At 45.4% G+C, this 26,737-nt stretch overlaps 1 protein-coding gene across 2 annotated transcripts in view; it reads right to left on the bottom strand.

The window, feature by feature from the left end:
• Window positions 1-26,737, bottom strand: part of TMEM132B (transmembrane protein 132B) — a 220,605-nt gene that overhangs the window by 15,566 nt on the left and 178,302 nt on the right. For both annotated transcript variants that reach the window (XM_048322808.1, XM_048322809.1), the window contains exon 5: window positions 22,528-22,671. In XM_048322808.1, the coding sequence (XP_048178765.1) occupies window positions 22,528-22,671 (144 nt within the window). The remainder of the gene's footprint in view (window positions 1-22,527; window positions 22,672-26,737) is intronic.

The following is a 26,737-nucleotide window of genomic DNA, read 5'->3' as shown; positions in this document are numbered from 1 at the left end:
ATGCTACAGTTCACCCGGTGGTCTTGTGTATTGTTCAGAGCCCAGGATTCACTGAAGTATATCTTCCAGAAAATAAACCAGCCTGGATAAGAAAACTTGAAGAGAGCCATTGTCGTTTCAGTTCTCTAGCTGGAATTTGGGTTTACTCTATTAGGTACAAGCATACCAGATAATGCAAAGGGAAATCCAGCTGAATCCCATGATAAAGTAGGACAGACTAAAGCTCACATGAGGAAGCCTCTATTTCACTCACACATATTTAATTACTGCCATGTTTCCTTCACTAACCTTACTACACTTGGTACTAGAAAGTAGATTTGGCTCATCGGAAGGAAATGAGAAACCTGTGCATGGATAGAAAATGTCCAGCACTCCTGTTTCACTTGGGACCCGCTACAGACACAGGACAAAGAACTGATTCCATCATGGGAGCTGTGATTCCATGCCAGCACCATGGGACACTGCTCTGAAGAGGGAATGAAACACCCGCTGAGCCTTGGGGACTCGGTGCCAGCTGTCCTCTCTGGCCAGTGGCCTGCAGCAATGTGCCCCTGCTCTTTCTCCCCTTTTAGTCCCCTCCATGCTTTTCCAGCCACACTCTGACTGTCAGAGCTGGCTGATGATGCTGCTGGAAGGGCAGCTTGTCCAAGGGCTGCTGGGGTGTGGGGAGGGCCTGCCTGTTCCCAGCAGAGCGTCCATGGGTTTGCCATGGGCAGAGCTGCCTTAGCAGGTGACTTAACACAGAATTCTTTTGAGCTGCTGCTTCTGAGGGAACAAAGAGGGAAAAGACTCTTAAATCTCTCTTGCAAACACTACACAGTGAGAAGAATCAGCAAAAGCTTAGAATGCCACCCTCTCATCTAAAATGCACGGAGCCAGGCTGTTTAAAGCAGTCTGTCACCATCCATTGTCAGCTGCCTGACAGCACCAGAAAGTGCTGTTTGAGACAGTTTGCAGGGGAGCGGGCCAGCCACGATGTGCTCCCATATGCAGGTCAAGAGAAAGAGAGCTGCAATTAACCTCTCTGGGCTTTGAAGCAGGTGGTTGGCTCCAATCCCCACCAGTAATTGTAAAAAAGCACAATTTGCCCTGTAGAGTCTGTCACAGCCTCCTCATTTTAGGCTAATCCAGAACAGAAGTAGATAGCAGTTCAGGAGGAGTAACTGGGAAACCATTTGATGTTCAGATCACAAAGGTTTATGCACCCTTTGGGTGAGCAGGTAAAACAGAGGGAATATGAACTGACAGGAAAACAACCAGTGCTGCTTGTGGCTCATCTTTGCATGCAGGGTCAGTTCCCAAGCTCATACCTCACCCTTGACCTGCAAGTCAGCTTGTAAGAAGACCTCATGAGACAGAAGACAGTCACAGCCCTTGTGGCTGTTTACTGTTCGGGAGTTTTTTGGTCAGGCTGAAACCCTGCTTGGCACAACCATTTTTCTCCACACTTTTGTGGGGGGGGAGAGAGCAAGATGCTTCAGCAGAGACCCGGCCACAGGGGCATCCATCTCCTGCCAGCAGCTCTTCAGGGCGTTCCCAGCCCCCACCTCATCTCCAAGTTCATCTTTTTTCACCTTCAGCCAAACACTTCTCACTGATATTTACATACGCTGTGTATGGACACGGATAATGAATTATAAAGGAAAAACTCCTTCCCAAAGGAAGGAATTCTGGTTAATGCAGTGCAAAGCACCAGTGACTAAGCGGATGTAAGTGTGAGACCAAGCACAGTGCAAAGCTGTCTTGTGGCACTTTTCTTCTGTGGATTTTTGACACACAAACCCCAAAGGGATGGCGGTATTTCACAACCCATTTAAAGAAAACTGAGGCATACACGATGTGTATCAAAATTTGGGTCTAACACAGCATCTTTTGAGCTGAAAGACACAGACATTTGGTTACCCAGTCAGGTCCCTGAGTGATTTAAATTTGAAGCTCAAATTCACCCTTGAAAAGAGGTCCTTGTTACACTTGCTGCCACAAGAGCCTTCACCAGCACTTCAGAAACACTGGATTTACAAGAGGAGTTTTTTGCTTGGAGTCAAGATCTACTTGTCTTTAAAAATACCTGAGTTTAATGGGATGGGCGTGCAGCCCTCAGTGCTGTAACCCTGACTTGTCTCATTCCAGTGCCTGCCTGACAGAGCCATTTCTGATGCCCAGCCCAGGAGGCAGAGCCCAGAGCGGGTCTGGCTGCAGCCACCTGCATCCTCTGCACACCTGCCCACCCAGCAGGGCTCTGTGGAAACAGGGGCAGGAGTGACTGGCCTGGAAGCTGCGATGTTCAGGGCAGGGCAGGAGGAGCAGAGCACAGCGATGCTCTGCAGCCAAAGTGTGGGGATGCAAAGGCTCATTAGTGGCTGAAGCTATAAAGAGAACAACTGTGACAAGATTATGGAGACCAGTGCTGAGAGTGAATGGCTCCTTCTCATAATAATCTCACAGCTGTAATTTTGTGGTATTTCCTGAATGCTGCCTTTTCCACCTTTTCTGTGGCATTGTTCCTGACATTGTTGTTACCACATTAGGAAGGACTTGCTGAGCTACTTGCTTGCTCCTTCAAACCCTTTCACTGTGTTTATCTTTTGCCTCTTGCATCTTTTCATAAGGCTGTAGCATGGCTGGATCATATTTCTTTCTGGTTTGGATAATTTTCTATTTTATTTTCATTTTTGCTACATTTGCTTTAGAAGCACAGTCTCTGAAATCACTTTCTCAGCCTGAGTCTTAGTGTTTGAGTAATAGTTGAAGACAAAAATAAACATCATTCTTCCCACCCTTTTATTTCTCCCTCTATCAAACAGCTGGTACCCCCATGCCTTCCCTGCTCCTGCCCCTTCTGCACCTGAAGATATTGCTGCAGTCTCTCCTAAACCAGCAAGGGGCAGAAGAATGTGCCTCATAAGAAATGCTGGGTTTTTTTAAATTCAGAATGATGCCTGACAGCAGTCAGTCTAGGAACTGCCAGGCTTCTTGTTTTGGCTGCAGCTTGTGTTATGTCACGACATGACAATTAGCCAGTGCACAGGATTTGCCCATACTCCTGTGTCGAGTCATACAATCAGAGTTTTTCATTAGATTTTGTTACCCTTTTAAAGTTAAAGCTAATTGGCCACGTTTGAATTACAGTTCTGCCCACAGATGACAAACATATTGTCCCCTTTTGGGTGTGTGTGGCAGTGCCAGTGCACTGTCCCACCCTGTGCTGTTGTCACCTGCTGGGGCTCCTTGGGCTGAGCCCTGGGGCTCCTGTCCCACCTGCACGGGTGGCTCAGAGCGTGTGGGGCTCCCAGAGCCCACCAGGATCCAGCCAGGTGAGGGGCACCGTGTGCTGAGGAGGCATTGCCCTTGCCCTGGCACCTCTGCGCATGCCCCATGCCCCTCACACCGAGTCCTGGGTCCAGTGCCCCTCGCAAACTGTGAGGATCAAAGCCCTGGATGTGGCCTGCCAGGCCTCACAAGGATCTATTTCAGCCTCTTCCACAAGCACAGATTTTTCCATGCAGACAATTCTCACAATAGTTCTTCCTCCCCCTGCCCCAGCTCATCTTGTGCACTGGGGTCTGCAGATATTGTCTGCAAGCAATTTGAGGCAAATGGTAGATTAAGAATATGTAGAGTAAAGGATAGCAAATGACAAGATGCTGGAATTTAAACTAATAAAACAAGAGGTTTTATTCCCTTTTAATCTTCCACATGTGCAGAATAGTCTTGGAAGTGTCATTTTTGAAACATCCTTTTCCCGTTAATTTGTTTTTATTGGCAAATCAGTTCTCCAAGTACTGTTCTCTGGAATAGCTGCTGTAGTTTCAGATAGAAGTGTTGGCTTTAGGAATCCCCTGAGATATATTCTAAGGTTTGTTTCCTACTTAGAAACAATAGCAAGAGTTTAAGTCGAGTATTCCCCATCCCATGTGTTCGATCTGTGTTTGTTTTTCATCTTATCATTGAATAATAACGTTACACAGAAACAGGATACAAACTGCCCGACTCAGTGCAGTCCAACAGCTACACTTACAAACAGGATTAGCCTGATTTCCCCCTCTCTACCACCAGCTTTCACTGGAGAAAAGGCAGAAAATGAGATATGTCAAGGTGAGCCTGAAGCAGTTCCAATGCTCTTCATCCTAAGTGGTCTTTAATTGCAACATCTACCAAGAATTAAATCACATACTTCACACTGAAACAAGAAATTTGGATGGAGGCAGGGGAGTTTGTTCAGCCCCGTCAGCACTGTGGTATCCTGTAAAAACTGGCTGGCCACATCGTCTGTCACAGGAAGAGGGCTGTGTTTGGGTTGATTATTTTCAGATACATCTGCTCTTTTTTTAATTACCCAAAGGCTTGATCTTAAAACTGCTGAAGTGAATCCAAACAAATCAAGTGGAGGATGATCCAGCATCAGAGGCCAGAGTTTCCCTGGTTACCAGGCACTTCCAAAACTACACAATCAAACCCATTGGGAAGTCCAGGCCATTTTGAAATCCTCATTTTGTAATGGTCTTTCTTCCTAGCTTTATTGTTGTAAAGGACTAAAGCAGGAGATCCAAAACCCATTATCTGGACGCTGAGTGTCTCTCATTAGAGACAGAAGCACAGCCTGGCAACTGCTTGCCCTGACAGGAGTTAGGGGGAGCACACAGCCCAACACAGACCCAGTCTAAAGCCCCCAAAATAACCCCTATGGCTGCAGTGAGCTGCAGGAACATCACAGATACAGACAGTAACAACACCGTAACTGTGTGTGCCAGACAGGGCCTGTCCTGAAGAGCACTTCTGGCAGGGGTACAAAATCCAATCTGGGATTTACACTCAGGCCTCACTGTAACGAGGAGGAGTTAGAAGCAAGATTGAAAGGAAAATCCTTCATCCAGGAAAGCACAGATCTGGAAAACCAGATAATTTACTGAAGTGCTGCGTGTTCAAGAGACCAGAAAACCATGGTGGTCTGAGCAATGGGTTTGTGGAGGGGGAGCAGCAGTTACACAGAGCTCCATGCGGACGCTGCGGGACCGTCTGAGTAGCACAGGGTCACCGACACCTCGGCGTTGTGGTGAAGAAGCCGCAGCTCCTTTTCTCCGTGGGTCACTGTTTCACACAGCTGAGGAAGAGAAGCAGGAAACTGAGGGAGGAGGGAGATGAGCCCAGGTATAGCTGGTGATGATGTGAATGGGTGTTAAAGTTTTAGAGCAGTTTAAGCATTTAACCCCCACTGAGACGCACTGAACTAGAGGGAAGGACAGCATGGCAGGCATTAACGTTTTGGTTTAACAATGCAGACAATTGCTGAGGCTTAGAGAAGGTGCAGTGATCCATGAATGCACGATAGAGTTTAAAAACCTGCTGAACAGAATGAAGTGTGCACTATTCAAAAACTGTTGATCTGTGCAAAATTATTAAACAACACATGAGATGTGCCAGGATTCCAGTCCCAGGTGCAGAGCAGCTGCTCCCGTTCCCTGCCTGGCATCGTGCAGGGGCGTTCCTGCTGCAGAGGAGAAGTTTGGTGGGGGCACAGGTTGAGAGGGGAGGGCCAGGGAAGGTGGGTGTGTGCTCAGACTCCAGCCTGCTGCTGAATTCCAGCTCAGCAACAATCACTGAGCACCCACAGCAGCGGAGCGAGGGCAGATGCTCCAGTGTTTCCTCCTTATTGATTATGGAGAGGAAATACTGAAAACAAGTAGGGGGCAGCTAAAGCACTACATGAGGGCTGCCAAAATGTTCTCTGCTTCACATAATGAGGTCCTTTACCCATCAGCTGAGCTTTTAATTGCACTTTTTCTACAAAAAAAAAACAAGTTGAGGAATTCTGTTGGAATTGGAAGTTACTGTTTCTGCTCTGCCCATTGATTTATCATCACCCTGTGCAGACTGAGAAAGAGAGATCATCTTCATTGGGTTAAATCCATGGCCACGTTAAGATGCTGGTGTCTTTGGAGGATAAGAGAATGCCTTTGCTCACGGCACCTGGAACAGGCAGTGGTTGGTCCCCCAGGAATGTCACCTCCCCTGCAGGAGAAGGAATGCTGCTTGATGCCAATAACTAAATGACAGTGGTGGCTGTGCTGCTGTGGGTCTGAGCTCAGGCATTCTGCAGTGGGTTGGGAACAAGATGGGACTCGGCTTTGATGTGTGAAAGAGAAACGGGATGGAACTGGGAGGGGATACAGCCTTTGGAAACTTGATCCAACCCTTGTTGAAGTGAGAGACTTTCTACTGCTTTACTGGCCCCAAACCAGGAGTTTTCAAGGCTGTGAGGACTTCACTGTCTATTGTAACGCAGTGACAGCCAACTGTGACACAAGCTTGGAACAAAGACTTGTAGGCAGTGTGCTTTTGGAGGCTCAAGTTCTTTGGTATGTCATACTTCAAGTTGTTTGGACAAACTGCAATTATCCCTTGATAGAGCAGCAGTTCCACTGCCAGGATGCAGCAGAGCAGGTGCACATGAAACTTAATTTGTGTGCTTCAAGCTCATTTCAATCTCGGCACAGTTTGTGTTTGGGGAAAGCTTCAGGAATGCTTTTTTTTTTCCCATTCAGTCACTACTTTTGTTGATAATGAGAACACATGGAGCAGAGCTTAGAGCAGGATCTCCTTTCTTTCTTATCCACTTGTGATCGAAATCATGTCAGTCCCATTCTCGCTCCACGAGTTTCTGTTTCTTTAGAGTAATCTCGTATGCAAGTCAGCCAGGCTCCTGCTTGCCTTGTCACCATGATGCAGTGCCTCTCCTGGGCCAGCATCCTTCCCAGCCAGGCCTGCTTATCTCCAGACAGACATCTTCATTCTCTGCCCTGAGATAAGGGATCTTTCGCCAGCACAAATTCCAAGCACAGGCTCCTCTGAGGTGGATTTGCTTAAATATTTGATCCTTCCACTTCTACAGATTAGGCATTACCAGCACTTGTTAGTTTATGTAAACATCCACATTCTTCATATTCATCAGCTGCTATCCCAGAAGGGCTTAGGAGCTGTTTATCTGGTGAAACCCCAGCAGATGGTACCAGCTCTTTCTTGCACCCATCTAATTGCAAACACTGAACCTGCTCTGTAAAAGCTGTTAATTAGGTGAAAATAACACATATGTTTGGGCTATAAGCTAAGGTGGGTTTTTCCCCCCACTTGAGTTGCTCTCACAAATGGGGCTATAAACTGACAGAATAATTTGCACATAGGTGAGAAAAGCAAGAGGGGAAAATATTCAGGCAGCATCAGATGTTACTTTCTTTATAAAATAATGCGCTTTAAAAGTAATTTTCTGAGCACTAAGTAAACTTAGTGTTCATGATTCATGGCTCTAATCCCTGTGACTGAAATTTAAGACCTAAGGCTCCATGAAATTAAAGAAAAAGAAACAATTACATGCATATTCATTCGATTTCATGTATTGCGTATCCTTCAATTTTTCCACTGTAGAAACAGAGTTTTCTACAGACTGCGTACTTGAGCAAACCCAGCAGATCCGCTGTACCTGCTGAAGCCAACCCACCCTTCTGTGCCTGCTGGCTTCTCAGCCTTCCTGGGGAATGCAAATATTCCACAGGTGTGACAACACGGAGTGCAGAAAGCTCAAGGCCACCGAGGGTGCAGAGCCCTGGTGCAGGACAGCGGCCACTCAGCATCCCCCAGCTGCATGTGGAGCAAAGAGGAGGCTGCTACAGCAGGGCCAGTGTCCATCGAGCCCCTGTGCTGCTCCTGGATTAATCCTCAAGGAAAAGGAGCCCCACGCGCTGTTCCTCCCACCCTGGGACAGTGCATCCCTTCCCTAGGGATGCCATGGGAATAGATGGCAACAACAACAACACTGCAAAGCCCCCAAGACCAGACAGACAAGCTGTAAAGCTTGGGAGCTTAACAGTATTAAGAGGAATGTCTTAAGTCATGAATATTTGCTACACTAATCTAGCCCTTAATCTTGTCCCAGTAACACAAGGATACACCATCCTTACCCCAAAGGATCAACAGAAAAGCAGAAAAAATCCCCATAAAGCTCTTAAATACACAGCAGCACACTTCTGGTTTGTAAAGAAAACTCTGGTCCTACGCCTAGACAGTGCTGCATCGACATTCATAAGTGTTCCCAGTTAGTTTTTAGTCTCTGAGCAACAAATAATTCATTAATTAAAAAAGGGAAAATGGGACATTCAGAGACCCAACAAAAGCAGCCCTTAAACTGCATTCATTCAGCCAAGTGCTTCAATAGAACTATTTGGAGAGAATGTCAAGAGTCTTTACCTAAGAAATTACTTTTCTTCTCTGGTCCTATGAGACTGGACTATACTGGACTGTCTTGTTCATCTAATGCACGATGGCACAGAAGATCAGCTTTAGGAGAGGCTCCCTGCTCAGAAAAGGGCTCTGGGAGTTTCCCACTGGCCTGTGCCAGGCCACATCCTCAGTGCCTGCCCCGAGCTGTGCTCCAAGGACAGCACCACAGAGAATATTCCTGGGTACTCAGGGAAACACAGGGAGCTCCTTTGGACGAGAGCACTGGAAAGAAAAAGTCCCCATGTATCAAAAATATGGAAAATCTGATCTGCTCACGCCAGCAGCTGCCTTTGTGTTCTGCACCTGGAGCAGGAGAGGAGTGAAATGTCCCTTTGAGGCTGGAAGGAGCAGAGAGTGGAACAGAACAAATCCTGCAGGAACAGCCCCATTTGAGGACAAAGCTCAGGGTGACCTCTGCTCTGCTCTCTCTGTTCTCTCACTTTCATTGTGTCAGTAAATCCAAACTCCAACAAGGGTCAAAGAAGCACATCCCGGCCTCTGCGGAGCAGAATATTTTAATAATTACAAACAATTATTTATAATTACATATATTTATAATTATAAATGTAATTATACAGGCGTAATTACAAATGCCTGCTGCAATTGTAATACAAATGTTTGGCTGCTGCACTGACAGCAGCGAATAAGCTGCACTGGAGAAGGGAATGTTCTGTCACCGCCGTGCACCGATGCTGTGTGTGCCTCCGTCGCGAAGGCCTGCAGGAGTGAGGGGACACTGACACCTCCTCCCACCCCCCACCTTTATTTCCTCCTGCAGTGACAGGCTGCAGCTGCCGACCTTTAGGTGCCTTGCACCACGGGCAGGGGACAGTGTTGGGGAAATGGCCTTGCCAAGTACGACAGCTGTCCCTGCACATTGCTGCCCAAACCCACGGATCCAGCCCCACGCACCTGCCATGAGTCACCGAGCGGTGCTTACGTTTCTCTGGAGGTTCTCTGCAAGTCATCCCAGTGTATTTTACAAAAGAATTAACTGGCACAATCCTTCTTTTTCCCAAGAAGGGAACACAGCCTATCAAACCCCTCAAGCAGAAGAGGAGCCCTGAGGACACACCATGGGTGGCTCAGAGGGACATGTGTGGCCTCTGGGCAGGTGGTCCTGCACTGGCAGCACAGGGGTGGCAGGTCCAGAACTCCCAAAATCACAGCAAAATGATTCTGCTGGAGGTTGCAGACCTCAGGGCTATGAGGGTCTGCAGAAAACAAAAGACACCACACAATTTTCCTCTTTCGAGGAGAATTTTTAAAAACCACGAATCACTGTGAGAAAAATGTCAAAATGCCACATTCTGGATGACACAAAATTTGCCTTTTTTCACAGAGCTCTTCAGAAACCATGACTTATTGAAATAAATACTTTGCTATTGACTTTCCCTTAAAGGCAGTGATTGAATTATCAGAAAAATCAGTGCAGAGCTACCTGACTCCTCCACTGTCCTCTTCGCTGGGTCATTTTTGATCCAAAGCCTGCATAACACAGGTGGACTGGGCTTCTCTCTCATCAAATAACACCCTGTTCAAATCCAGCTACAAATGAGTTGGCCTCCCTATCTGTCAGTCTATCTGCCATCCCCAGCCTCAGTCATGGACTTGTATGAACCCTGTCTAAATGCCAAGACAGATCTGTAAAGTTCTTCAGTTTCCCCCTCAAATCTGGGCAAAAAACAACCATTCCCACTCATGCATGGAAGGGAAGTGACAAACTGCAGAGTGCTGCCGTAAGTCTTCTGTTGTACTTTAGGGGTTTTCTCTTTTCATTTGTTTTTCAACATCTTCCCTTAGGGCTGTGTGGATACAGAAAAACAGGCCACAGTGAAAGAACAGAAAAACGTGGGAACAGTGGGGAAAGGTTTCTACCTTCTCTTCGCTTCATCACAAGAGAAGTTTATGTAAAAGCTATGTGCGACATAAAAATATGTCCTTGGAATCACCAAAAGTGGATGAATCTGGCTCTTTTACTAGAAATTATGAGTTCTCTTTCCTAACTAGAAAAACCTACAGGTGCCACACAAAGAGGAAAGTCTGGAAAGGAACTGATGTCATTTACAATCCCCAGGAAAACACATAGGAAAAGCCTATGTTAGAAATGCCTAGAAGAAGAGGCAGAGAAAGCAAAATGAAAACAAAGCAGCCAAGTAAGCAGAACACAGAGCAGGCTGAGAGCACCAGCAAAGGTACCTGAATGAGCTGGACATTGGTCAGCTTGGATCTGGGTAAAAATGGGTTACAATTTTCCAGGTACTGCAGGCTTGGGTCCATTAGCCCAAGGTGAATTCTTTGCTGTGGGTGCCACCCAAACTGGTTAAAGTAGCAGAGATTTTATACGAATTTTTGTCACATTGGCAGGCCCAAGAGGCTTTGCTCAGAGGGACATGATCAGAGAACAACCACAGAAGTGCAATCCAGATGTGAATATTCCATGCACAGATACAGAAATTACTTTCCCATGAAATCCTAGGCCCCTCTCTTACTTTCATCTCTGACTTGCTAGAGCTACAAAAGAACGAATTAATGTGAGGAACAGATTCGATTTCTTAATTAATGCACAATTTTTCACTGCTGTTCTCTGGAGACACTTCCTCCCCCATCCCTCCAAACCGAACCGAGACAGTGCAAACCAGTGCTGGGACTGTCACATTTCTGCCCCAGCAGAACACAAGTCCTGTGCAACATTTGCATCCCAGGCATCCCCACTGCAGGGTAGCAGGTGCTGCACTGCGCTTTTATACTCTGTGCAATCAGCACTGAAGGCTGAATAGATTTTGCCTTTATTTTCTTTCAGGAACTCATGCTCCCTCGCTTCTTTTAAGTTTTTCTTAATAGTGGCTTCTCAGCTGACATCACATGGATTTTTTTCCCCAATGTTTGTGCTGCAGGTGCACTTTGGAGGCTGTGGTAGGACAGCTGTCATCTCCTCCTCTGCAGCTTCACTTCCTATTTCATCCTTAAATCTTCAAATAGTTTCTTGCCTTGATCTCCTACTTCTGTGGAAAAGGAGGGTTTGGTGAAGTTTTGTTTGGGAATTTAATCACGATTGCTGCCAAAACCCATACATCTTTTGCTGTCCATTCACCTTATTCTGAGATAATGTCATATTCTTCCCAGGACTTCAAGGAGAGCTCAGGAGTTTTAAGGAAATTCTCTCTGCCTGCCAATAGTCTCATCTTTATGGCACGACACCCCCTGCAGCAGGCAGCTCTGAAGTCAGTTTGTGGTGACCAGAGCTATCAGCTCATGTTCCCAGGAATAACTCTATTAAAGGCTCATGTTTTATGCAAGTCAGAGATGCAGCCCTATTGATTTCACTTGAGAGAGAACCCTTTTTTGTGGCAGGGAGATGTTTGTTTTTCACCACTTTGCTGCCTTCACTGTTGCCCAACAATGCAGCCCCTGCAGCTGGTGAAGGTCACCAGTCCTCAGTCAGCTTGTGTTCAGTGCAGGGCATCTGCACTTATTGATTCAGCATTTGGGGCCATTCTCATGCAGATGGATTCTGCCTTCCAATGCCCATCCATGGTGCACCTCATCTCTGGCTACATGCTCAGGTTCAGGGGGATTATGCAGACAATATTTTACTCAGACCAGAATAACCAAAGCTCATTCTGTGCTCCCGTGCTCCTCAGGAGCTGCTGGCTGGAAAACACACTGGCACTTTGAGGGTGCATCTCACACACCTGGCAGTACCTGAAAGGAGCTTCCAAGAGCCTCAAGAAGCCATGGAAAGGATTTTGTGCAAAGGATCCATTTCTTACGAGGTCAAACAGCCACCCTGGTTGTGACAGATTGTACTCAAAGGCATCTCCTGCTCCTTGGAGAGCAGCACATGCACGGTGCCTGCAGCTACAGCCAAGGGCTTAGGAAAGGTTGCACCAGCGTTCTGAGTTAGGGAGTTAGGAAGGGATGAGCTGCTCCAGTAGAGTTCCTACTTTTCAGGATACTTTATGTTTCTTTTCCTTATTTCTCTTCTTGCCTGTCTCATCCCAGCCTTCTTTATTTAGAATCACCTTCATTTTCAGGTACCCCAGGCTTTTCCCTGAGCTTGCTGCAGCTCTCCTGAACTCCCAGTGACAGACAGAAAAATAATTGTTTGAAAGGCAGCAGCAGCCCCCTCCAGGATCTCTTCAGTCTCACTGAAGAGGAGCCCTTACTCACACAAGGTCAGCAGCCTTCCCCAAGGAGCCACACTCCTATACAAAACCATCTGTGCATTCCTCAAATGGGCCAAAGCTGGAGGCATCTTCTTACAAGAGTTAAGGGGATCAAAGTTGGCAATAATATATTTTTCCTCAGCAGAATTGGTTACACAAGATGAAAATATCAATAATAACAGAAGGCGATTAAACAAGCCCCACTGTCAAGTTAGTGAGGAACAGAAGGTCTTAGCAAATGGCTGTCTGTGAGGCTTCAAACTCACCAACAGCACTGCAAAGCACAAGCAAGCTGCAACTTAAACAATTCCAGTGGCGTGGTGTCCCCAGCCAGAGCTGGGGAACAGCCACGCACCCTGGGCTTTCCCTTTGCTCAGGAACAGCACACGGGAGAAGCCTCCCGGTGTCTCAGGGTCTGGCTGGACCCTCCCCATCTCCCCAGGGTTATGTGCAATCAGGATCCAGCTGTGCCCCTCTGGGTTCCTCCCAGTGTCACCTTTCAGAAAGAGACCAAAAGGCACCGCTGGTGCTCTGCAGGAGCAGGGTGACTCTGGGGGTGCTGCAGGGTGGGCTGTAAGGAGGAGACACAACTCTGCTCCAAGGATACAGCCCCGTTTTTGCAGCTGCTGTTTCCCTTCTACACTTCCCTTGCTTCAGTGTCCCTTTGCCCCTGCTTTTTGTACTCAGATCCTCATCTTCACTTAGCAATTTTGAAATCATTTACTTGGCATTTATAGTGCACAAAATGTGCTTAAAAACACAGCAATGAAGCATTCGCTCCAAGGAAGGATTTTCTCATTTCACTCTGATAATCTCTCATGCTAAACTCACGGCAGGTTGGGGAAATCTAAAAGTCTCCAGCTTCTGTGTGGCAGGAACTATTTAAGTCTGCAGTTTTCCAGTATGGGTGTATTGAAATCTTTTATTTGTGGGGTGGCAATAAAAGCTGTGGAGAGAAAATCTCCCCTGGCAACTCCAGAACTCTTGAAAGGCCCTTTCAAAGCAAACATTCCAGCAGTAAGAAACACTTCAGCACGCCGTGTTCCCATCTTCCCCTTCCTTCCCTCTCTGCCTCCCCAGCCTGTGCTCTTAGCATTGGAATAATAAATTTCTTTGTGCCCCATCTTACAAAAGTGTTTCACATCACCTCCATGCACTTGGCTGGGGAAGACCTCGTAATCACAGGTTATATTCTCTCCCACAGCACTGCAAGTATTTCGTGTTTCTTTGCAGCCAAGTGTTATCAGCTGGCCATGCAACAGTCAGTTTTTGGGGGAAAAAAAGATTATTGTATTCTGAAATACTGATTGCATCAAATGGCAACTAGATTGCGAGACAGTAATCATGCTGAGCTCAGGCAATTAAAAACTCTCTTGGAAAATTGGTGCTTGCTGAGCCTTTATGGAAAGAAATGAATTAAGAAGGAAAACAATAAGGAAGGGCATACATTAATTTGGCTCTGCAGTGCATAATGCTGATTGTAAGCAATCCTTTAAGGAAGAACTGTGTGTCTTAAGGATTTCCTCTTACGTTTTCAGAAGAAAACCTGAGAGCCACCAGAGGGGGACTGCAAATTAAATCCTAACAGTAATCTCAGGAGCAGCAATTGGGAAAGAACACATAAATAAACTATATGAATAGGAGCTAGCATTTCCTGCTAGGAACTTCTCTTTTGTGGCAATGCCTCTCAAACAAAGGGCTCCCCTTGCTGGCAGTCCTGCTGGGCCACCTCCATCTCCGTGCCCAGAGAGCTGCTGCTCCGCCCGCGCTGCTGAGCTGCGCTGGGTGTTTGCACAAGTAACTCAAGAAAGGATTTCCTCCCTCGTGTCTGTACTGCAGCCAGCCCCGTGGAGCTCCTGTGCAGCTGGGAGAGCTGCAGGGTGGGCACTGTGTGCACACCACTGCCACGCAGGGCTGAGCACGCTGCGGGCACTCCGCAAACAGTCCATGCAAATAAACGCCCAAACCTCTGCCAAGAAGGGAAATGTTCATTTTACAGCCCCTTCCGGACACTTGCACCAGTTCAGGTCTCTCTGCTCATTATTCCCCTCTGGCCCACAATGGATTTTGGGCCAGGCTTATGTCTGAGGGAGGTTGCAACTTCCAGCCCAGGAGACTCCATATCCGTACCTATGGCCTTGCGTGTACCAACATTTTAGCACCTCACCTTTTGCTGACAGACTCTGGTTTTGTTCCATATATTTGCTTTTGAATCTAAACTACCACATTTTTAAATGAAATTAATTTTTGCCATTCAGTTGTGAACAGAGTTGTACCAAATGTAAAATAAAAGTGCTGATCAGCTGTCTGGAAAAACCAAGGCGACTGAGGCTGCTGTTTGTTTTCCAGGGCCCAGGCTCCAGGAGATGGCACTGCCAGAGCCCAGGCTGGGAGCTGACTGCTTCAACAGAACACAAGCACGATGCCTATTTGTTCTAGAATCGTGGAGCACTTCCAGTGCTTTTCCTCAGGAGAAATTCATCAAAGGAGTAAAATTCAACAACTTAATATTAACAAAAAGTGACTCATTTTCATAGTGAATTCGGTGGAAAGCTGCTTAATTCCCCAGCCAAGCATCACAGAGTTCCAAATCTGCCCCTTAACTTCTTGTTGAACAGATGCAAGCTTTAAAGCTTAATCCCCGCTTAACACTTTTGATATTTTTAACGATATACCTGGACCATTCTCCAATAGCCTGGCTCGACTCACAAAAACAACTCTAGCAATTCAAGAAGTCTTAAATGTGGGAATAAATCTTGGTACAGTGCCATGAGTATAAGTCAGACTTTAATAATTGACAACAGCAAACAAAATGCTAAATCCTGATATTTAGTTAACCACTGAAGCCCCTGCTCCCACTGAAGCTGAGGGAGCCTCTCACTGGAGTGTGTAATTACTCCTAAGAAGAGAAAAACCACACCCCAGTGCGACACTTCCACACTTCAGGCAAATGGAAAAAGAAATCCATTTATAACTTCACTTTGTTCTTCCACCCTTATTTAATGAGTTGTCTGATTCAATAATCCAGCATTAACTACTTGCTTTAAGGCTGGGTTTTCCCTATTCCCCTCAGAATCCCACACACACCCCAATCCTGATGTACAAAGGCACAGATCTGCCAAGGTATGTGTTACTTCTCCTCCTGTTCCTGATCCTATGAAGAACACCAAACTAGTTTTCACTCTGAATTCCAGTGCTGTATAATGGGAATGCAAAAATATAAATAATTAAAAATCTAGCAAGAAAAAGCCTGCCTTTGCCCACAGCAGAGAAAGGGAGCTGGTTACTGTCAACAGTAGGTGCTTCTTCTGCCAAATAAATTAACTGTACTTCAAAATGATGGTGCCGTGTCAGCCTCCTCTGACATCTCCAACTCCAATTCCGTATCTCAAAGGGATGCATCTCAGAACACTTTACTAAAACACAGGTGTGGGTGAGTTAAACCACAAAAATAAATACCCAAGCTGCCTTCAAAATCCACTGTGACCCACGGAGCAGGGGAACACAAAGGTTAGGCTGCTGCCAGTGCAAATCGCTGCTGAGCTGCCTCAGCACAAGGTTCTGTGGCAATGAAGCCACCTGTGGGTGGATTCAGCGCTGTGGGTGCGTTTTAACGCTCGTGGGTGCTGCCCAAACCCCTGCTCTGGGTCAGGATGGGATTCTGCCACCCAGGCAGCGCCGTGTGCTGCCCAGTCCCGTTCTCTCAGCTCTCACATCAGGGGAGAGGGCAGCAGATAAAGACTTTTCTCTCGTCCTGGAGCTGACAGCTAATGGCTGCTGTAAGTCTCACACGGAGCAAATCCTGCCCTCTGTAACGCCGCTGTCACTCCAGTGCCTGTCAAACACCCCCATGACTTCAGCTGAGAGCACAGCTTGGCCCCAGGGGTTTTGATGACAACGGGAATCTGAATTAATTTGCCCAGCCAGAATGATAGTTCAAGAGGTATAAAAGCCTCAGAATCATGAGGTTCAGATAGCTGCAATTAGAATATTTAAATCGCCAGCTACAATAAAGTTTACAAAGCAGAGTTTAGCATTGATTCTAATGAATTTCTACAGAATCTGGAGAAAAAGCCTGCAAAAGTTTGTCATTTTCTCCCAACAACAGCTACTTATTGCTGCATTTGTTGAGCCTGGACTGAGTTGTTTATTTACTCTGTGCATTTCTCAGTATAAAATATTCAAGAGTTTATCCTAAGCAATCCATGGTTTGGTAATGATTGTTTCCCAGGACTGGGATCCATGCCCTTTGCAGTTCTGCTCTCAGAGCAGCCAAATGCTAAGCCATAGAATTGTTTTCTTCCTCTGAAGTAGCAGCTGGTGCCTTGGAAGACACCATAAGCATCTCTGCCGAAATCTGTGTAATTGCACATGTCGGTGTGGTCTGTTCTGAACGTCTCCTTCTCCCAGACAAAACACTCTTTTCTCAAGCTGGCTTTGAAGACTGCATGTGTTCAAAAATAGCTTCAGGAAGGCACACACATATATTTTGCTATAAACTGTGTACAACGTGTGCTGTATACAGAATATTAATTCCTCAATATGTGCTTTTGTGAGACTGCCTCCCTGGCATCATTATTGCTATACATGGAGCTGGTTTGTGTGCAAATGTAACTCTAAACACGAAGTTTTAGCTTGGCACCATCCTGAAACAATATAGATTTCCACCTGTTGCTGTGTAACAAGAGCGGCTGTTAAGCTAAATCTTTAATATGCAGTAAGTGGCTGCGGTCCTCTGTTCTGATCATATTTTGTCAAGATAGAAAACTAATTAGCAGAATCTGGTGACCAGGATGTCAGAACCTCTGATATTCCAACAAAGAGCAAAATCCTTAATTCAACAGCAGACATATTGTAGAGAGAGCTGATGGACTCTCCTGCCCATCTCTAATGACTCATAAAGATGAACTTTGCATGGGGACAAAGAGAATGGGGTATTTTGTCCAAAATAACCAGAAATCCTAAGAAGCTCTAATTTTTAAGTGTGATGAATTGCAAACAGCTCGATGATAATTCATTATTGCTCTAACTTAGGCATATCTGTCTACAGATACAAAAGACAAGATGTTAAGACAAGACAACTGTTTCTTGCCAATAAATCCTCCTGAGCCAGGAGTGTCCCTGTCATCGCCATGGCACTACTGAGACACAGACAGCAGCTCAGAGCAGGTCTGGAGTAAAGCACAGAGGTAAACCACAAGTCCTCAGTCCCAAAAAGACTCCTCTCCTTCCAAGTAATCCTCCTGCTCAGCTGAGGAATGTTTCACTGCCATAAACCTCCTGCCCCTGCCAGGCACCAGGGGAGTCATTATTTCAGGGGCTGAGCCCTGCACTGCAGAGCCCGTTCCCTGCCAGCTCCCGGGGACAGATGGGCACGGAGCTGGCAGTGACCTGGGGCTGCTCACAGCTGGTCTCATGGAGCTGGTGGCACTGACTCACTGGCACTAATCAGGTGAGATTAAAAGGACAGGATGGACAGGGAGAAGGACTCACCAAATTAAACACTCACACTTCAAAAGCTTTTTAGTGACACAGCCCCAGCCTGGCCCCTGCTCTGGGGCCGTCACGTCTCCAGGGCTGCCAATCCTGAACCATTTCTCTGAAGAAAATGATCACTTAGGAAATAAGATCTAGTTCAAAATTAATTGTGCAACAAGCCAAGTGGCACCAAAGTAAATCCATCATATAAACAAGCACAGAGGATTTTCACTGCTTCCAGAAAGAGTTTGGCCTCCTGGAGGAAGGTAATTTCTGCACGAGCGACCACAAAATAAAGCTCTTAGGTAATGCAGTGATAGGTACTCAAAAATATGATAGATGGAGGAACAAGATTAGCTCTACTTTATGTACAAGTCCATTACATTCTTGAGCACATACTTTAATAGCAAAGCAGCTGCAGAACTTGCAAATTACAAGCTCTGGCTTTGTTTTCAGAGCTGCTGCATAAATAGTTGTATTTAGCAACTCCAGGCAGGCGCTCCTTTGTGTAAATTGTCCTAAGAATGTGCTGTGAGTCTGCAGCAAGGAATTGTTCCCAAAAATTCAGTATCATCTAAATTGGAGAAGCTCAGTATCCTTCCGTTTCCCTGTTTGTTTTTTCCCCGTGGATCCCTGTAGCAGTTATTGTGCTGAGGTTGGAGATCTCTGTGCCCAGGGCTGTTGGATAAGGTCCTCAGTCACTCATCTGCTTTGTCTGGAATAGGGAAAAACTCTTCTCAGATTCAATCTATTTCAGCTATTACCCTTCATGCCTTTGTTACACTGTTTTTTCTGCACATTAGATAAAGCCTGGCTGGCTGCTGCCAGGAAAATTAGGTCTTCTATTGTTTTACCATTAATTATGGAGGGTTCAAGATAAGGTTTGTGTTCGGAAAGTAGAGGGCAGGAATGGTTTGAGTTTTACTTTCATTACAATTAGACAGGAAATTATGAAAAGGTGAAAAATAATTCATTGAAGAGCTTTCCTGTAGCAAGATAACGAGGAAGGCACATTCTGGCACAGATGGAGTTCACGGGGTACTATCGAACACCATTGTTCTCAGCGTGTGCCTCTGCTGGGCACGGGGAGCCTGTTCCTATTGCCACTCATGGGGGCAGAAGTGGGCAGGGGGAGGCCCCTGACTCTCTGCTGTTCTACTGAAGGCCTTTTCTCCTACAAAAACCCAAAAAAATTAGGCTAAATTAGTCGATGGTGTGAGGCATTGAGTGACTGCAGAGATTTTGGAACAATCAGTCACTTTCTGCGTAACTTGTGAAGGACATGGAAATATGAGTAATCTAAGGATGAGTTAATTGGCAGCTGTCTCGCTTTCATTTGAACACCACCGAGATAAACATTTGCACTAAGAAGCTGTCCTCATTAGAATTTCTTCACTTGATGCTGATGGCAATGTTTACAACTACCATGAAACTACAGAGTTTTCAGCGTTTTCCTTCATGTGGAATTACTGCGGTTCAGGCTTTTAAAGGCACTTTTACAAAGGAGGGCATGAACCTTGCCTGGAGCTTCTAACTGCAGGCTGACCATGCCAAAGCCCCTCAGGGTACATTTCCTTCTGCGATAAACCTCCTGTAATCAACTTCTGCCAAGTCTCCGCCATTTCTTTGTTTTCAGCTTCACAGCCCGTTGTATTTATTTAGGTTTCGAAGGAAAAGCAGGACCCTGGGAGAGAAGTCCTCCAAGAGACTAAGTCTGTGGCAAAAGACCACTGAAGTTGATGAGGTGCTAGTGAAGATGAGGATTTCGTCCACTCAGAGTCCATAGAAGATTTAGAAACCACATAATGCAGGTGGAGGAGGGGAGAAGGCTGTATTTCTCTGCCTTGTTAGCAGATAAGGAAGCGAGATTCCAAGGGGAATGAGTGATTTACCCACAGTCACACAGGAAATCAGCAAGAGATATGGAAATGAATGCTGAGAAGCATTTCAGTGTCTTAATCATAAAGCCAATCTTTTCCCTCAAATGCCAACAGCATTAAATGTTCCTTTTAAATAATGGAATAAGCATAAGACTTTCATTGACATACAGGAATGTTTCCATCAAAATATTTTAGAGGGCAGCCAGTTCCAGTGGAAGGGTTGGTCACTATTAGGGCTTAGGTCTGGTTGTAGGAACCAGGGATTGGGATGAACTAAAGCAAGCTCAGCTGGCAGACTCCTTTGAGGATCATATCATGCTAAGGTCGAAAAATTCAAGGTCAGAAAAACTCTGGGTGTGTTTAATTATCTTTAGCGCTAATTAGGGAGGCTTTGGAAAAAGGGACAGAAATATTCTCTCGTTGGGAAGCCATTAAGCTGTTAGGGGGTAGATGGTGAGAATAGGGAAGATTCACATCTCTGGCATACAAATCAATCACTTGTTCATCCCTTATCTCTCTGCCCATGTCTGAGCAGTGTCAGGTGGTACCGAGGCACCTGCCCAGAGAAACACATTTTGTATAAATACATAAGAGCCTGGGTGGAAGCCTGTTTTTATTTAATCTAGCTTCACTTTGTTGTGTCTTAATTGAAAATAATGATGTTAGAGCAGTGATCAAAGAATTGTCTCATTAATTGGCTATTAAATCATTAGCTATTAAACGGAAATAAAAGGTTAAGAATGCAACACTCTACTCTGCCCAAAAGAATATGAATATGTCACCAATTACAAAGAAACAGTAAAGGCAGAATTAACAGTGAAAAGAAGCTTAAGATAAGGCAATTAGATCCAAAATGCCTGACAACTCTCATTAGAGGGTTTAGCAGTACAACCGACATGGAAAAGGCAACAGAAATTCAGAAGCAAAGTCAATATTGACTTTACCAAAGGGGCTTGTAAAGGGAATATGCATTTTTCTGAAAAAATATAGGCACATAAACCCTGTACTAAATTTTAACTCAGCTAATTAATTGTAATGGATTCAATCTTGCAACCAATACATATATTTGCAGTTAAAAAATTATGCCTGAACAGCATTCGGTCTGAGAGCCCCTCTCAGTAATTTGTGACTGAAATCATGCAACTGTGCTGCAGTTTTCACAGAAATAACATTACTCCTGGTTTATATCACCAGGATGAGGCAATATCAACAAAGACCGCATTCAGACTTCTCGGGTTTTCTCCTTGTGTCAAAATATGAGAGAGACAGGTACCAGGTTTGGGAGAGGGTCCCAGAGGCATTGCCTCTGTCAGTGATTTGAGACCCAAATAATTTCATAAAGCAGGCAAATGAAGACCTGATTTGTATCAAGTCACTACCAAAAATAAATAAATAAAAATTACAGTGCAAATCCTATCTGGTTCAGTCCAGTATTCTCAAACTACAGCAAGTCCTAGAAACACCAGAAACTCAATTAATAGAAATAAAAGTCCCCACACAGCATCTTTGAGATCTGGATCCGGTTTTCTGAAGCACAGAAAGAAGACGGGCTCAGCAATACATTTATGATGTACAACTTGGTGCTTGAGTTTATATATGAACAATTCATTGTTCATATTTATCAACAAATAAATAATAGTCACTAACCAGATAACAGCTGCATGCTGCACAGAGAAAAAATAAAGAATAGCAACATTTATCAAGGCAGTCTTTTCCTTTGACAATTAACGTAGTCATAAACAAAGATATTCATCCATGTTACTCTGGGAAGGACCTTCAAAGAAATTTGGTTTCCAGAAAAAGAAAATGGGATTTTTTTCTTTCCCTATGGATACATAAAGGAAAATATGGAACCCATAAATAATACCAAAAAAAACCCCCATCCCATACCAAATTCTCTGTGGTCAATTTTTAAGTTCACTTAAAACAAGAACACACCCAAACCACATAATAAAACAAATTAATCCATTAAAGATATTCAAAAGCATCTCTTTTATGCCTAAAAATAATAATAATGAGCTAAAAGCTGAAAGCCATGCAATGGTGTCAGAAGTCAGGCAGGCAGAGTCTTGATAAAGTCACATTAACGCAATTTTCATCACAGTGTCAGGGAGACAGAACCAATTGAACATAACATTTTAAAAAAAAAGCAACACTAAAAACAAACCACTAAAAAACCAGCACAGCATTGTTTAAAAGCTCCCAGCTCTCACTTTAAGATTTTTGCAATATTGTTGTTATTTTCCATTCCTGCCACATCCTCCAGATGTTGGAACAGTTCCGAATCTTTAGTTCTAAGAAACTCTTGACTGGCGATGCAGCCAGAGCATGAAGGAACCTCCCTGCCCTCTGTTCAGTTATTCTGCATTATTGCTGTGAAACGATGGACACGGAACAGCCACAGGAGAACACAGACTCCTCTGGAAGGAGCTCACCTTCCTCTCATCAGCACTGGCCACCAGAGGAACACCTGGGCAGCTCTCCCAGTCCCCCCCTGGCCCTTTCTGCCCATGGGACAGAGCAGCACAAACAGCTCTGGATCAGCCACGGGACCGTGCTGACCCTGCAGGACCTCTGGGACCTCCCTCCTCACCACACCGTGGGTGCCACCCTCCACCACAGCAACATCCAGCACTGGGAAACAGCTGGCTGATGGAAAATCCCAGTATGGGGGTGCTGGAGGGGAAAAGGGTATAAACCCCATTCTCCAGCTCAGGTGGGTGCCTCACCTTTACGACATCTTCGTCAGCAGATCTGCACTCGGTGGAGCCCGAGACGTCGACCACGGATCCGTCCTCCTGCACGGCAACGACCTTGACTGGCACAGACACCATTCTGCCCGTGAGGATGGCCGTGTTGAGGATCTCTGTGTCCTGTGTGCACACACAAACACAGGATGGGTGTTAGAGGAGCACAACACCACAGGAATGCCACAGGGATCATGACAGTGACAGGTGCGAGGATGGGACCCTCCCTCGCACACACCCTTCAAACTCCCTGCAATGTTTTAGCAACTTTCTAAGCCAAAAGTTGCATCTGGACCAACAAGTCCTCATTTTGACAAACGTGGATTTACTCTTTTTGAGCCCGTTTACAGGTTTGGCTGAGGGCAATGCAATCTGTAAGGCCATGAGGCACTAAGGGCTGCCTGCAGCTCAGCACTGCTCAGTAGGCTCTCCAGGGCATCAGCAACTCCTCCCACTCCTTTGCCCCAGTTCGTGCCAGTGATTTGGGAGCTGATTATCCACCATTACAACAACAGCATTTCTTCCTTACTGCTCCACTGCTCCAGCTAACAGAGCTGTGAGTTGACCATTTATTTCCATAAATACATTATGAGAAAAACTATGCATCCATCTACAACTTTTTTAGTCTTTCCCCATCAAAATCCCACCTAGAGACGCTTAACCACATTTATCTGTAATCCTGATGAATTCACAGTGCTGGCACTCTAATGACTCCATTAACACAGCCTTCCTCTGTGTCTCATATGGCTGCAGTTTGACTAATTACTCCAAATGAGTTGCTACAGAGGCCCCTGCCTGGCATAAGCAGGTACAGACTGGAGGGGAACAGCCTTTGCAGAAGCAGTGCTGACTGCCAGCCCAAAAGTTGACACACAAGTGGGGCAAGGAATGATCTGGGATTTCACAGGAATTCATTCTGGCCATCTCAAAAAGCCTGTGATAGGAAATACTGCTCTGAATCAATCCCCTCTTCATTTTTCAACTTCCATAAAACTAATTGCTTGCCAGTTGGGGGGGGGTTGGGGGGAGAATAAAAAAGTTGCTTCGAACTAATCTAACTTTAAATTCCATTATTAGAATTGGTGGAAGAAGAAATGGATTTTAGTGAAAAATTTGATGGCAGCTTGTATAGGGAGATATATTCACTATCATTTGCTCTGGCTGCTGGCTAGATTGATAGAGAGTAATGGGCATTGACCACAAGCTAAGGACAGCTGGAGAAGACCAATAAATACTTGCAACTAAGATGTATTATTAATCAATATTCAGAACCTTCTGCAAAAAGCGGCCTGAATTAAATGAGCTGGAGCACTAATAACAGCAGTGCAGCTACCTCCGAGAGCCCACGAGATGTTTATGGGCAGCCACAGCCCAGAAAAGCATCGAGCGCACACTCGAGTCCATTTCTGGTCAGAACAGCACTAAGAGGATGTGCTCAACTTCACACTCAGACTTCAATGTGATTTAAGAGTCATCCTGAGCAGAGATGCCTTTCCAAATAACACCTCAGGAAATAAGTACAGGCTTTGTTCTGTTCTCTGCGAGGCACAAACCAGATGTTTTACACAGTAAATGACTGTCTAGTTTTTGTTTCTGCTGAATGGGCTCATTTATTACCAGCTGCCAGCCACGAGAGAGGGACACTGGCAAAGAGAGAAGTATGTGACAGAAGTGGAAGTGTGAAAAAACAACCGGAAATCCTTTAGAAAGACTGAGATTTGAACAAGGCTGAGAAAAAAAATGTACTGCCAAGTGAAAGAAAGCACTTAGGTACACGTCAGGTGGAAAAAGGTTTTATAAGACAGACAAAGAGAAACTGAAGCTAATTCATCCACAAGTCAGAGAAGAGGTAGTTAGATTTCACCACTGTAGATATCCCATATATACTAAGCCATCAAATATCAGATGTTTGATGAAGACCTGGTGGTCCTGTGTCAAAAGGCTCTCAAGGAGCAGTTCTCCAACATTCACCAACAACAGGTCTCCTTCAGTGCATTTGGGGAAAATCTGTTTTGGCCAAGGTCACAAACAATGAAAACACAACAAATTCCACTTCCAAACTCTCTGTTAGCACAGCTGTGAACTCCTCCAGGTCAGGCAGGCAGCACTTGTGTGCAATCACAGCCTGATCCAAAGCTCTACCGAGTCATGGATTAAAGGATTCTTTGGACTTTGGTGGACTTGGAACCAGCTGCTCAACAGGCCTGATCTATTTCTCGTTAGTTTTTTGTGCTGTTTGTTCTCTCACCCGGGTGTTGACCGTCGTGTGTGGCAAAGCACAAACAAACCTCCAGCCTCCCTTAAGTGCTGTTTAGCTGCCAAAGCTGCAGTCAGACTTTGATGCACTGAAGGACAATGCAAAGTTTATAAAAGCATTTGCATTCCTTTCATAAACTCCCAGTGAAGATAAGCATGAGACAAGCACAAGCACCGCAACTGTCCTGAACTTTCTCTGCTTCCCAGCACATACAGGTACCCACCGTGCTAATTAGCTGGTGCAGCCTCACAAACCCTGCAAGTCCACCAGAGAAGTCAATATTTCAGATGCCTGATGCCTGGACTGAGTGTTACACAAATATAATAGGCTGTGTAAAGGCCTTTTTAAGAGCTAGCTATTTATAGACTGCAAAAATATATTTCCTCTGAGGAAGAAATATGAACTAATTGACTGTCCAGTAGATTTATAAACAGACGTTTTAGTGCTTCTTCAGCAAGTCATAACATTTCATGTAAATTCTGTAAAGCTTGGTTTACATTTCCACGGTAGGGTTTACTGCAGAAAAAGAGCTACTAAACTTTAGATACCTGTGCTGGTGATTACTAACAGCACCTGAAATGTAGAGAGGGGTCATTGTGTTGATTTACATGGGTAGGTCCTCCCACGTGGCACAGTGAAACATCAGACCCAGGACCACCAGCACAATCCTCTCACTGTGGGCACTGCAAGGTCCCAGGTGAAAAGCTGGAAATCCTTTCCCATCTCTTTTGTTGAGGGTTTCAGCTGTCAGACCTTGACCAAAACCCTCAGCTCAGCAGCCGGGGTGGGAGCTACACATTTGTATCACAGGCCCCATCCCTGAAAAATAATAATGTGTGTGTTTATCTCCAGCTCTCTCTGTACCTGAATGCATTAGCACTTCAGCAGAGCTCTTCTTAATTACAACTGTAACCTGCTAATAGCATTTCTTTGTTGTCTGAAGGAATCTACTTCTTATGCAGCCCAGGCTAAATTAAAATTTAATACAACATCAGGTCGCAACAGAACTAGGAAGCAAATGACAGCTGTTTAATTAAAACCTAAAGCTGATTAGATGGCACTACTGAGAGAAATACTCAAGAGGAAGAGCTGAAAACTACTGAAACTCAAGGCCAGGATAATGGCTTTATTTAAATATGAATAAACGCTGCACACAGCCGTAGTAAATGTTTGACAACTGGTGGGTTTGGACAAATGGGGAGGCAACGTGAATGGGAGAGGTGTCAGGAGTCATGAGAGAGCTTTGACTGCAAACACTGCTGTTACCCATGGATGTGGCCTGAAGCTGAGATTACTGAGGAGTGACTCCAATGGGAAGGCACAAATCAACTGAGGAACTCCAGGCACAAAGTTCCCAATAATTATGCTTTAAACAACACCACAGTGACCTAAATGCTCCTTAGGCAGGTGGTGACTCTATGGCAGCTCACCCAGCTCCCTTGAGCTGACACCATGCAGCTTCTTCGCCCTCTGTTGTTGAAAAATAAAGACATGGAGACATAGATGATACATCTCACAAGAAAGCACCTCAGGAGCCAGGAGCTGGGCCCAGGTTACCCAGACCCCAGTGCCTGATTGCTGCCCCTGTGGGAGCAGCCAGCATCCTTCCCACAAAGCCTGGCAGGCACTGCAGTCCCACACCAGCCCAGGTTCCCGTGACAGATATCATCCCTGTGATTAATGCACGAGCTGCCTGTGTTTTTCTAGAGGTTAACAAAACATGCTACAGTACGCTAAACCCAATAAACACTCAATTGTAAATCAGGAGGGAAACCTAAAGCCAGCCCTATTCCACTGACAAATGCTACAGTTAAATGCCTTTTGGCATTTAGCTGAAATGACTGTCTTTAGTGAGGAAGGCAGAGAGCTGGAACATTTGTCTGTAGAATTGCATTCCTTCATTATTATTTCTTTCCCCAGAGTGTAGCTCACGAA

The sequence above is a fragment of the Corvus hawaiiensis genome, chromosome 18, assembly GCF_020740725.1.
Source record: "Corvus hawaiiensis isolate bCorHaw1 chromosome 18, bCorHaw1.pri.cur, whole genome shotgun sequence".
NCBI lineage: Eukaryota > Metazoa > Chordata > Aves > Passeriformes > Corvidae > Corvus > Corvus hawaiiensis.
This window is presented reverse-complemented; position numbering and strand designations above follow the sequence as displayed.